The following is a 12676-nucleotide window of genomic DNA, read 5'->3' on the forward strand; positions in this document are numbered from 1 at the left end:
GCCGACCTATTTTACTTATTGTCCCTCCTGCCATTCTTGAATATAAGAAAAGCCTGGACCCCCAAGGACCTAATCGAGAACATAAAGATGCATGGCTGACAAAAATCAACATCACTTTTCAATAGTTTTCACTGATACGATCCAAACAGAATAGAATACACACATTGGTTCTTACCAAAAGACCTTTGAATAAATGATCTAATAAGTGTTTTATCATGACCGCACCCCCCCCCCTGAGAACTTTGGCGCCATCCCAAAGGCAATGCCTTTAATGACATTTAAAGTGATAAACTACATATTTTGTCACTTAAACATATTTTAAAGATTAACAAATCACATGCATGCTTGTTTTGTTTTCATTTATTTTTTAGGCAAAATCATTTTTTTAATGAATCACTTTTTGTTAATATTTAGCGAAGCTGAACAATGACGTCCTTTCACAACACCAAGCTGGCAATAAACTCCCGGCTATCTCCCACGGGAAATCCTGCACTAATGCTGACTCACTCTAATTTGCTGTTGTAAACTCTGCAACAAAGCTCTCACACAAATCACACTTTTGATGACTTAACACTGAGACGGCACTAAGCACGCATGTGCCGCAAAAATCTGTAAAGTCGTCGTCACATTTACACAACTAAAAAAAGTCAACTTTTCAGACAGGCGGTTCTTGAAACCTTTTCCGAGTTGTTTATTCACATGTATGCACCTCAAAGAGCGAGGCTGCTTCTGTGGGACGGGAAGGGGAGGGTTCTCATGAGGAAATGACATGACATCAAAAAAGAAAATGTGGGACAAGGAAATAGACTGACAATATGATGATTATTCAGCCTTTATATCAATGCTGTGAACAGTACAACATAGTCACAGTGTGAAGGAAAGAGCAAAGCAGCAAAACATAAAACATAATGAAGCATGCCAGCCCACTTGAGGTGAATTTTCCTACTGTGTTTTCACATCGTAACATTTATGAAGGGGCTGGCAGGGAAAAGTGCAGTTTCAGGAGTTTTGAGCATACTGTATGTGAACAGAGAGAGTCTGTGAGTGTGAAAATTGGAAACTAGCCACTGTACATCAAGAAGCAGGGCTGCACCTCTGGGTTTTATCTATAAAGCCATGTGTACCAATAGTATACCTACAGACTAGTGCTGAAGTCAAGACCACACTCACCGAGACCAAAACATACCAGACCAGAGCGCTCCAAGACCGAGTCAAGACCAAGACCAAGGCAGGGCGAGACAGAGACAAGACCAAGACCATAAATATAACTGAAAATCATCATCTTGTGTTCAGCAGGCATGTCCCTCACTTAGACCGTAACACTGGGAAGGCTGCGGAAATCAAACTATATGAATTGAAGATATTAGTTCATTAATTATAAAGGGGCATTTTCCTTCTTATGACAGTGATGACGTGGGAAAATAGCCGATCAGTGGTGGTCTTGACGGGATTTGATTTAAAATCCAGAGTCTGCCCAGGCTGAGTAAAAATGCTTTTTAGTCCAAGACCAGACTGAGACCTTCAAAAAGTGGTCCCGAGACCAAGACTGATTTTGAATACTACAACTCTACAGACGTTTCATTCTCCCTCATTCACACACTCATTTGACCTGATCTGTCCTCTCAAGGTGTTGTCAAATTGTGTTGCACATCCATCTGACTGAGGAGTGGACTGAGATGTATTCACACCTTCCACTCAGGATCTAACATGTTTCAATGTCATGCTGCATCTGTTCAGGCAGGACGACTCTTACCAAAGCTTTTAAATTGAACACATGTAAAAGGCAGATGGACTTGTAAAGTGCTTTTGTAGACGTATGACTCCTCAAAGCACTACATGTCACATTCAACCGTTCACTCACAAACTGCCATGCACGTTGCGTGCACAGGATTAGCTGAGTAGAGCAGAAACCGCGAGAGACAATGCAGCGAACACCATGTAACACTGGTAAATAATGTGTCACTCTGCTATACTGTAGTTAATCTGCATCACTCTCTGCATTTTTACTCAGTCTTGTCTCGGTCTCAGGCTGGGCGGACTCCAGATTTTAAATAAAGACCGGTCAAGAACACCATTGACAGGCTATCTTTCCACGTCATTAACGTGATTAGAAGAAAATCGCCCTCTATAAAAGAACAATTAAAGAACAACTAACTCATTCATTATTTGATTTTTATCCCCCGATTACGTCCACAACTTTCCCTGTGTTGCTGTCTAAGTGAGTGACACGCCCCCTGCACTCAAGATGATGATTTTTAAGAGATATTTATGGTCTTGGTCTTGTCTCGGTCTCGGAGCACTCTGGTCTCGGTTAGTTTGGTCTTCACTACAACACTATAATATCCCTACAGAGAGAAGTGTCAGTGTTGAACAGTTGTGTGAATACATCCTGTCTGACTAGGGACCATATGTTTCCCCATGTGGCTGTAAACCACTGTGTCATTGTTGATCCAGTGGTTGTAATACAGCACAATAAAAGGGAAGACAAAGTGCAATACGAGTAGATAACGATCAAAAACGGTAAGAAGAAGACCAGTGTTTTGTTTTTTTGGTCCTTGATCGCCTCCTGCAGTACGCAACAGTCAAGTATTACTGATATACAGCCAAAACTACCACTGACACGTGAGTGCCACATAAAGGCTCACTCCACTGTGTTGTGTACAGAATGAAACTATTGGGCTCATGCATGAGAGTGTGTTTGTGTATGCATGTATTACCTCAACAGCGACTGTCCAGAATATAAGCTGCTGATCTGAATCCTGGAAGTAAGCCTTGACTTGTGGAGACATGCCGATCAGCGAACAGTTGGTGACCACAGCGATCACACTCATGGCCTCGAAGGCAAGCTGGACAGGGACACAAAGAGACGCAGAGGTCAGTGACTTTTTTATAAAGAGTTATTGATCCTTGATCTTCATCGAATGTCACTAATAATAAAAGAGTACAGATACGAGAAAGAGGATTTTGGACCTCTGGATGTTATTAACAGTGTACTCTGATGACATGTGCGTCATTTGTTTTATCTTAAGTTGTTCTATTACATTTAAAAGTTTGCTTAGGTCTGCACTTTTAAAGTCACTGATCATTATTTAAACCTTTGATTATGTGAAAAAAAAACAAATTAACTGCAACCTTTGTGCCTGTTTTATTTATATATAAATAAACACAATGTATTTGTGCCCTAATGAAGCGCTCAGTGAAGACATCCCTCATCCAAACGATGCCCCATAACCCACCCTATGGCCCTCAGTTGCCACCAAAACATCGACATCTTCAACAGACCCAGGCTGTGTTGATGCGAGCTCCAGGTAGTGACAATGTCGATGTGACCTCCCCTACCACATGGGTATCAGTGAAAACTCGTTTAATCCATAAAATTGGCCAGAGGAAGTCAACGTGCTCGTTTTTCTGTCTTCTCTGTCTCTTCTGTTCTTGCGCTGTCTTAATTGCACAATCATATCGTCAACACTTAGCAACAATTAGATTCCAATGTATTTTGAGAAGGTACTTTTAAAATCTAGACAGTGTGAAGGAGTTTGCTTGCAATTTGCATTAATAAGAAAAACAAAATAACCAATAATGGGCGCCTAGGACTTCTATTTTTATTGCTGTGGTATCGATGTCATTTAAATTTGACCAGGAACATATAATCCAAATAAATCTACTCTTCCCCTCTGTGATCCGTGATCACCTTGAAGGACCTCTTAATATGACAAATGTTTCCTTTAACTCCTCCTTCTTCCTTGTGCATCTTGCTTCCTTGCCTCCTTCACTCACGTCTCATCTTGGTCGGACTGAGTCACAGGTGCGGGAGGTTCATTCATTTAGAAACTACAAATTGAAAAAAACGGGACGAGACCTTTGTTTGTCTCACCTGCCAGACTCCTATATTTGCTGCTGGGTCAGAGAAGGGTCGTTTGAACACAGAGCACATCTTGAAGGCATCGGAGTAAACCTCTGTGATGTTGTTCAACACCACCAGGACGGCAGCCAGAGGGTAGACACAGGAGAACAGACTGACGTAACCAAACAGCAGGAACAGCTCCAAGTAATCATCGAATGTGCCCTGAGAGAAGAAACACACACACACACACACACACAAATGGAGACATGACACTCCTGTGTAAGTAAGAAAGTCTTGTTTGTTTGTCCTTTTTTCAGTGAAGAGACCCTCAGAACCCACCAGGTATGTGCTCATGTCGGCCTCCAGTCGGACCTGCTCGATCAGAGGCAGCTGTTTCTCGTCCAGAGTTTTTCTCTTCTGGACTTTGCGGGTCATCTTCTTGTTGCGTCTCCTCTGGAGCCAGTAGGGCAGAAAGGCCTCCATGAACTGATTCAAGATCTGACTGGTGATCAACAGAGTGGCCAGACTCTGGACAAAGGATGGAACGAGAGATGAAAAATAAAGCAAGGGAGAAGGTTGGTTACATGGAAAATGACAGTGAATAAGAGAAGAGAAAGTAAAAAAAAATCCACAAAGAAAGATAAGTAGGGATGGAGGAAGAGGGGTAATAGAATAATTCAGGTGCTTTTCCCTGCCCCCCTAATATTGTTTTTCCATAAATTACCTCACGTGTGTGTGTGTGTGTGTGTCTACACAAGAAAGTTTGAATGGCCAATCATGTGGGTGCAGGCTAAAGCAATATACAGAAACTATTCCAAAATATTTTTAACCTAAAAATAGGTTTAAAAAATATCTTGTATTGGTCCAACTATAAGAAGAGGTTGTTTTCCCTTAAGTACTTTGGAAATAATATAGCCTCCATATAGGGGGTGTGACCTGACCACTAGGCCAGTGGTTCTCAAACATTTCACAATGAGTACTACCACATCAAATATTTGTACTCTCTAAATACCACCATTATGGCCAACATTGAAATACAGTAGCATAGGGCTATTTATCTACATATACAGTTTACACAGGAGGCCATTTTATTCCTGATATGCATATTATTTATTATTGACCGCACATCACGCACTGCAGGGGGGGTTGCTGTATATTCAGGGTCGCCTTTGGACCAATAAGGTTCATGTATTACAAAACTTCATATCTTAGCAAAGAGATTTGTCAAATGTGACTATACCTAAATTAAGCCCCATGCACCTGACAAGTCCAGATAAACACTTTTTTTTTCAATACATTTAAAGCAAAGAAAAAGGCCTAAATTGCTTGTATTGAGTTTTTTGAAAAGTTGCCAATGCAGCAAGCAAAAAGTACTTGTTGCGTGTTTTTTAAGCTTCTTGAAATAATAATAATAATAATAATAATCCTACCTTCAAAGGCCTTCTTTTTGCTGGTAATGTCTTGAAACAGGATGTGTATCTAGACTTGTCAGGAGTACAGGATGTCGCTTCTATTCAGTGGAATTACTTTGCTAAGATATGTGTTTTTGCAGTGTATACGGGGGCAAAGACTTTAACAGAATACATAAATTCTGCATTTTTTTGAATAAGTGTGGGAAATCAAACAGGCCTACCTGTCTGAGCAACGCCATGTCATGCATGACAAAGGCGATGTAGAACAGCGAGGCGAAACAGTTGAAGAAGTTGAACTGTGGGTAAAAAAATAGAGACAAGTAATGATGCATGACTTGAAACGCTTCACTGATCATTGAAGGGTGAGATTGTTGATGTAACAGAAACATTTAAATGACATGTATACTCACTACTAAAACTTTAAGGACCAAATGATTCTGATATGAAGACTCCAGCCTGTGGTTCTCTAAAAACACACAGAGGAGAGAACAGATGAGGAGGATATTACCAATGTAGCTGCAGCGTTTTCCATTCTAACCACATTTTATAAAATACATTCAAGTCTACAGTCCATCACGAGCAACCTGCATTCAACTCTGTATTCATGTAGAGTTGGAATAATCAGAAAATTCTGACTCCTCAAGGCAGTCCTCAAGGCCCCTTACCAAGTCCAGTTGCCTTTTTTTCATCAAGACTTGAGCAAAGTGTTTTAGAGAGGTTTTGACACAATCAAAGTCATTGAAGATGTTTAGGGGTGGCTGTGTCTCAGTTGGTAGAGTCGGTTGTCTCTCATCAGGAAGGTTGAGGGTTCAATCCCCAGCTCCTGAAGCCACATGTCGGATGTGTGCCTGGGCAAGTCACTTAACCCCGAACTGTTCCCGCTGCTTCGTCGGTGGGGTATGAGTGTTCATGAATGGGATAAGTTACTTCTAATGGACACTTCAGCCTCTACCATCAATGTGTGAATGTGTAGCTGTGACATGTGGTTTAAAAGTGCTTTGAGTAGTCAGAAGGCTAGAAAAGGGCTGTACAAGCTCAAGTCCATAATCATCCTGTCAGACAGAACAGCAAACTGTGTTTCTTTAGAATTAAGAGTTTTAGTTGATCATTCTATTGTTAACATTAAAAAAAATCTTCTGAGAGAGAGAAGGGGCAGAGGTAATGCAGACGAGCCAGAGGAAGTCTACGCATAGGGGCGGAGAAACAAAAACATCACTTGTTGGTTGGTCCTAATGTAAGTCAGTTCATCAGTGTGAAGTGTGTGAACAACACTGCTGACTACAGTCTCTATAAACAGATTGTTGCTGACTCACATTAACAGCTCCAGCTTCTTTAGTGCTCACTGATAAGCACACATCTGCTCGTCGCATGAATAAAACAAATGTATGTATATATATATAAATAAAGATAGCAGGTCCAACTTTTCTGTTTTACAATCGTTTCTTTCAGCTCACTGTTGAACAGCCACATCTTTTAATCCCCACACCTCCAGTGTGTAGCACAGTTCTGTTGTAGAAATATAGTACCTCTGAGACCCCCGACAGTGTCCTAAAGTTAGATGTTTTCTCAGACTTGTTTTCACAGGAAGAGTAGTTCTCATCGTGACTGGTAAAATGACTGAGATGTATAAATGACAAACACTTGCTCTATGGGCTGAAACTTTCAAGCATGTTACATGTTGTCTTTATCAATCAGGTAGTGTGTTAGTACTTTAAATCGGTATTGGTTTCAAGACCGGTCTCGAGGCCACTTTTTGAAGGTCTCGGAATCTAAAGCATTTTCAACCGGCTTTGTCTCGTTCTCAGACTGGGCAGACCACGGATTTTTAAATCAAGAGTGGTCAAGACAACCTCTGATAGGCTACTTTCCAAGTCATTACCGTGATTCAATTAAAATGCCTTTTTCTAAAAGAATGAATAACTTCAATTGATTTGTAGTTGGATTTGTATCCCCCGGTTACGACCACAACCTTCCCGGTGTTATGGTGACACACTTCCTGAACACAAGATGATGGTTTATCAGTGATATTTATGGTCTTGGTCTTGTCTCGGTCTTTCCCCTGTCTTGGTCTTGGTCTCGACTAGGTGTCTATCTGTAGATGTCCTGGTCTTGGTCTCGACTCTGTCTCGGAGCACTCTGGTCTTATGTCTTGGTCTCCGTTAGTGTGGTCTTGACTACAAACCTACAATCAAGTTACGTCACTGCAGGTATGTTTTTCTTTTGACAGGTGATTGGACTCATTACTACAGTCACACTCACCACACAGCTTTAGTCAAATCCAGGTTTACTTAGCATTCACACCCTGAAGCTCACTGTAGATGGCATTAAGAGGATGAAGGTTTACTCTACAGGTCCTGTAAAGCAGGTTTTTACATTGAGTAGAGCACTTCACAGTTTGAGGGTAGTTTGAGCTGGAGGCTTAAAAAGTCACCAGATGTAAATTCAAATATTTAGAGTTGTCTCTGCCAAACAGGTACAACGAAAGTTACATAATTTACAAGATAATCCAGGATACATCAGTCAAGCACAGACCGTGTATTCACACGTTGACCTGTAAAAAAGTCGAATGACTTCAAAATATATATGTCATTGGAAAGCAATCATTCCCATTCCCACTAAGTTTGATTGCCACATTTGATATCGATATAAAAAACTGTGACTAACACAGTGTCTGTTGGGGAGAGGTTGCTTTATTCTTTATTTTCTTTTTGGTACCGCTTGTTTACAATCTCTGTTAATATAATTATCGATAGTATCAGAAAGTCCTGAACTACTACTTTAATACTGCTTTAAAAGAATGTTTTATACCAAAGCTGCCACGTGCAATTTTGAGAGTGCTCTCTACACTACATTGGCAACCTTTCCAAATGTAGTCAGTGTGGAGTATTTTGCCTGAAATCTTTGGTACTGTAATTAAAAGCTAGAATTTACCACAGACTGTAAGTAGTAGTGGTCGAAGCCTGAGTGATGTCACCCGTTGGTTACTGCAGAGGGCTTAGGAAGCTTGACGATGGCGGTTGCCATGCTTGCAGTGCTGTCTCAACCTAACTTTGAGTCAACCTAACTACAAGCAAAGAGCTGGAGCTGAGGTGAGTTGTAAGCCTCCTGATAAACACCGCCGTCGGTGAGGGCTGATTGCTCGGCATTCATTCAAACATCTCCACCTTTGACCCTCTCATTGAGATTAAATATTGCATTGATGCTGGTCTGCAACTTAACATCGTTTTCATCATTTTCAACAAATCATTGATATTTATGAATGTATATCGTTGTTATCTTAAACTTTCACATCTAGCAATGGAAGGCATGACAATCAAAATCAAGGACTTAAGGGTGACAAGTTCAAATAGTTTTCTTCTAAAACCCTCTTAACCCCAAAAAAAGTTGGGATGTTGGGTAAAATGAAACATGAAATCCTACATGAAGCAAGGATTTTAGAACGTTCCACTCTCATCATCACGCTTACAGAGTGTTGTCAGAAGACGAAGTGATGCAACAGAAGGGTAAACATGAGCCTGTCCCAACTTTCTGCGAAACATGTAGCTGGCATCAAATTCAAAATGAGCACACAATTTCCAAAAACAGAAAAATGTCTCCGTTTCAGCTTTGGATATGATATGTTGTCTTTGTGCTATTTTCACTCCGATATGTGAGGTTTCATCACGTTCTGTTTTCATTTTCATTTTAACCCATCATCCCAACTTTTTTTTGGTAAAGGGGGTTCTAGTAGAAAACTAGACCAGTTCGACCGAGACATGGCACAATAAATTAAGCGGCATCTGCCAGCAGGGGGCCAGCGCCATGTACCACTCATACTGTATTTTACTCCAGAATCGCCAATCTTCCACCACCATAATTCAGATGTACATTAGTCCCAGTGTACTTGCTTTACTGCCTTAAATGTGTACTTCATTTCTTTGTTGACAACGTGAGTAAACATATTAAATATGTTTATATTGTCCTTTTTTTCATGTAGGCTATGTTGAACGTCTAATTGTCTGGTATCTCTGTGATGACTGTAAAGTCATTTCATATACATTCCATTTCCAATGATTCAGCACCAATCTCACCAAAGAAACCTGAACTTTATGATGAAGAAATTCCATCACTTGATAACATTTGAATACCTTGAAGATTAATCCCAAAGCTGTTTTTGAGACTGTGTTTGTCTTCATGCATAGGTTCTTATGATATAACAATCACTGCTACTCACCCCACTCGGTGAGGAACTCAGCAGCGTATCTGTAGATGAGGTTCAGAATCTCGATGACCACGGCGTAGATGATGCTGGGGATGTACAAGAGAACTTCGGTCCAGAATGTGGGCTCCTCAGCGTGGACCGACAGCGCCCACCCCTCCATCAGAAAGTAGATCATCATGATGTAGAGGGACACATAGAGGCAGAGCAGGACGAAGGGCACCGACACAAGGTAGACTCTCAGCTGCCTCTTGACGTTGGGGTAGACCGGCTCCTCGCGGCCCGTCACAGGGTTGAACCCTAGGACGCCGTGGAAACCGGGCCGAGGCTCTTCAAAGGCCTTCTTCCTGCTCAGCGTGCCCCATCGGTAGGCTAGTGAGGCGCTGCAACGCTTCCAAAACTGGAGAAGGGAAAGATTCAAGTACTCAAATAGAGTTTTTATTTTGGTATGATACCGTATATCATACTCCTTTCCTGCACTATTTGTTAGAAACTGATTACACTCCATAACTTATGATGCTCTAAAAACAAAATTTGAAATCATTTGCTCGTCCTGTGCAGATCGCCATGACGATTATTTGGAGGACTGAAAACATCTCCCTCCACTCAATATATGAGCAGTCTGTTCTTAGGAAAGCATAGAGTGTAAAGCTTCTAGAGCTGCCTGTCAGTGCCCGACAGATGTTCATGTATAAGATAATCTTGATATTGATATAAAACCCAGAGGCCTCTACAGATAAATTCTTCATAATGGGTCATGGGTCAAACTTTGTTTTACTCGTGTTTTGTAAGAATTGGAAGCAGGTCGAGAAACCGTTCATACCTCCAGGATAACAGTGCACCACACCAAGTTGAATGCAGCAAAGATGACATATTTATCGTAGTCCTCCCAGTCGAACAGGTAGTAAGGCACTCCGATGAGAGCCATAGGCATCAGGGCAAAGGTGAAGTACTCCAGGAAGCCAAAGTAGAGGGCCTGACCCTCCCCGTAGTAGTGTCGGATTTCATCTGGTGGTGAAAGTGGAGAAGGAAGTAGTGGGTAGATGATGCATACATGGAAACTTTATTATACAACACCATTTCCCAAAAAGTTGGGACATTGTTTAAAATGCGAATGAAAACCGAATTTGGTTCAAACATTGTAATCCCATATTTAATTTGAATTAGCACAAAGACAACATGTCCAACAGAAAAAGACTGAAAACCCATGCTAGCAACATGTTTCAAAACAGGTTATGCACATTTTAGGCCTGCATGATATTAGCAAGTTTGTGTACTTTGTTCACTTTTCTATAACAAAAGTAAGTATGGTGAATCAAAATGAAAGAGTGCATGTTTGCTATAGTTCACAGACTTAATTAGTACTTCTTCTACTTACCTAACGGCTGCAGGGACAACTTCACCCTTTTGTACCAGGAGAACGAAAGTCTCTTGAGTTCCTCATTCTCATGGAGAGGGAAAATTTGGATCAGGATCCCTTTGGACTGCAGTCTGCGGACTAGAACGTAACAAAACATTTTGACTTACGTTTTTCTGCCATTAATAAACTTAATTTAAAGTTCAGCCGGGCGTTAACTTTCAGAACGTCGCATGATGGTCTGCCGTTACAATCCTTTTTTTAAAGCCCAAAAATAAATAAAAAAGTGTGGCACACAAACATCTCCCATGTCAAGTCCCATCACTCAGAGGTTGTCGACATACACAGTATAAAACATGGACGTAATCATAGTGACATCACTCATTGATCGCTGAAGCGGAGTATTCCCTGCTGTGCTTGACCAATGACGCAGACCCCTCCAAGTACGAAGCGCTCTCCTGAGACTTTTCCAAAAACTGACTTCAGCCTAGACACATGCAAAAAGGTGGAGGTGAGGCAGGCCTTTAGTTTCCTGTCAAACAGATACAACTCCCTCCAGTCAGTCAGATCAGCTGCGCCACTAATTATGGAAAACTTAAGTTATTTCCACCAACTTTTTGTTTTCTTAAACCAGGCTGTAAATATATTTTAATTAGGTGATCAAAATGGGCATTTAAACATGTTAAACATGTGTTAAACGGACTTCCAGTATAGGCAGCCTCAAGTGGACAGTCGACATTGGCTTCATTTTTAGCCCAGCTTGGTTCTCATCCAAAAATCATACAGCACCTACCACAATATGATGACATCATCAATATAGGTTCAACGTGATGAAGCATAAGATGGAAGTCTTAGCGTTCATCTTCAAAAAGACAGAAGGCGTCACTTTTTGAAATCTATATTTAAGATCAATTTGTACAGGATTATGCAAACTAAGACACTCCATGGCTGCATGTCCATTCTCATAGAGATATTCATACCATCCATGATGAATAAAAATATTGATCCAGTAGGGAGCTGGGTGAAGCTTTTACTGCTCGAGGTCTGAATTATTTGCAAGATGTCTCACTTAGTTTTGAGTGACATGAAAACATCCTCGCTGCATTTTCATCCCTTACTGTTGTTCGTCTGAACACTACCAACCGAGTAAACATGCAGCTTCATTTTTTAAAGACAAGGACAGGCAAACAATAGCTGGGAGCCAGCCATTGTGTTCAGTACAATTTCTATAGCAATAATCCCTATTGTCTAATACGGAATGACTAAATACAATCACATGAAAGCTCTATCATTTCATCTGCAGTTTTTCTTTTTGAGTGCATCATTTGTCCATAATGATTACATTCTTCTTTAACACGGTTTTTCAAACACAAGCGCTGAATAGAAGCACACTATCTCCGACTGCGACTTCATTTCTTCCTTATCTTACATTGGGAATATTTCTCTGCATTTGCATATTGATTGTTTCCATACTGCAGCCACAGAGAGAGAGAGAGAGAGAGAGAGAGAGACGGAGGTAGAGAGGCAGCGGTGGGGGAGACATGCTGTGTTCAGGCTGCTCCCAAAGAGAGGGGGAGGAAGAATCGTGCTGCTTTATTGTCTTGCAACTTCAGAATTTACCTACTACAAAATAAAAAAAAGTACCTTTGGAGGTAAACAACCAAATGTGACAAAACAGCTCATAAAATATTCAAACTTTCTGACAAGCTAAAAATGAAGAAAAAAAAATCATCTGCAACAGAGAGAGGGACTTTTGCATTAATTCATTTTAACCTCCGGTTAAATGTACTCCTGATTAGCTATTGTTCTTGTTAATTGGTTACTATTTGTATAATGCTTCCAATAATTAGCATGAGTAATTGGTG

General features: G+C 40.8%; 1 protein-coding gene across 4 annotated transcripts in view; it reads right to left on the reverse strand.

Annotated features, from left to right (window-relative positions):
- ano10a (anoctamin 10a) overlaps positions 1-12676 on the reverse strand; it is a 40111-nt gene that overhangs the window by 21981 nt on the left and 5454 nt on the right. For all 4 annotated transcript variants that reach the window (XM_065957662.1, XM_065957663.1, XM_065957661.1 and 1 more), the window contains 8 exons: positions 10833-10952; positions 10278-10462; positions 9470-9854; positions 5667-5722; positions 5478-5552; positions 4184-4372; positions 3875-4066; positions 2718-2846 (listed from right to left, as the gene is read on the reverse strand). In XM_065957662.1, the coding sequence (XP_065813734.1) occupies positions 2718-2846; positions 3875-4066; positions 4184-4372; positions 5478-5552; positions 5667-5722; positions 9470-9854; positions 10278-10462; positions 10833-10952 (1331 nt within the window). The remainder of the gene's footprint in view (positions 1-2717; positions 2847-3874; positions 4067-4183; positions 4373-5477; positions 5553-5666; positions 5723-9469; positions 9855-10277; positions 10463-10832; positions 10953-12676) is intronic.

The sequence above is a fragment of the Labrus bergylta genome, chromosome 8 (assembly GCF_963930695.1).
Source record: "Labrus bergylta chromosome 8, fLabBer1.1, whole genome shotgun sequence".
Taxonomy (NCBI): domain Eukaryota; kingdom Metazoa; phylum Chordata; class Actinopteri; order Labriformes; family Labridae; genus Labrus; species Labrus bergylta.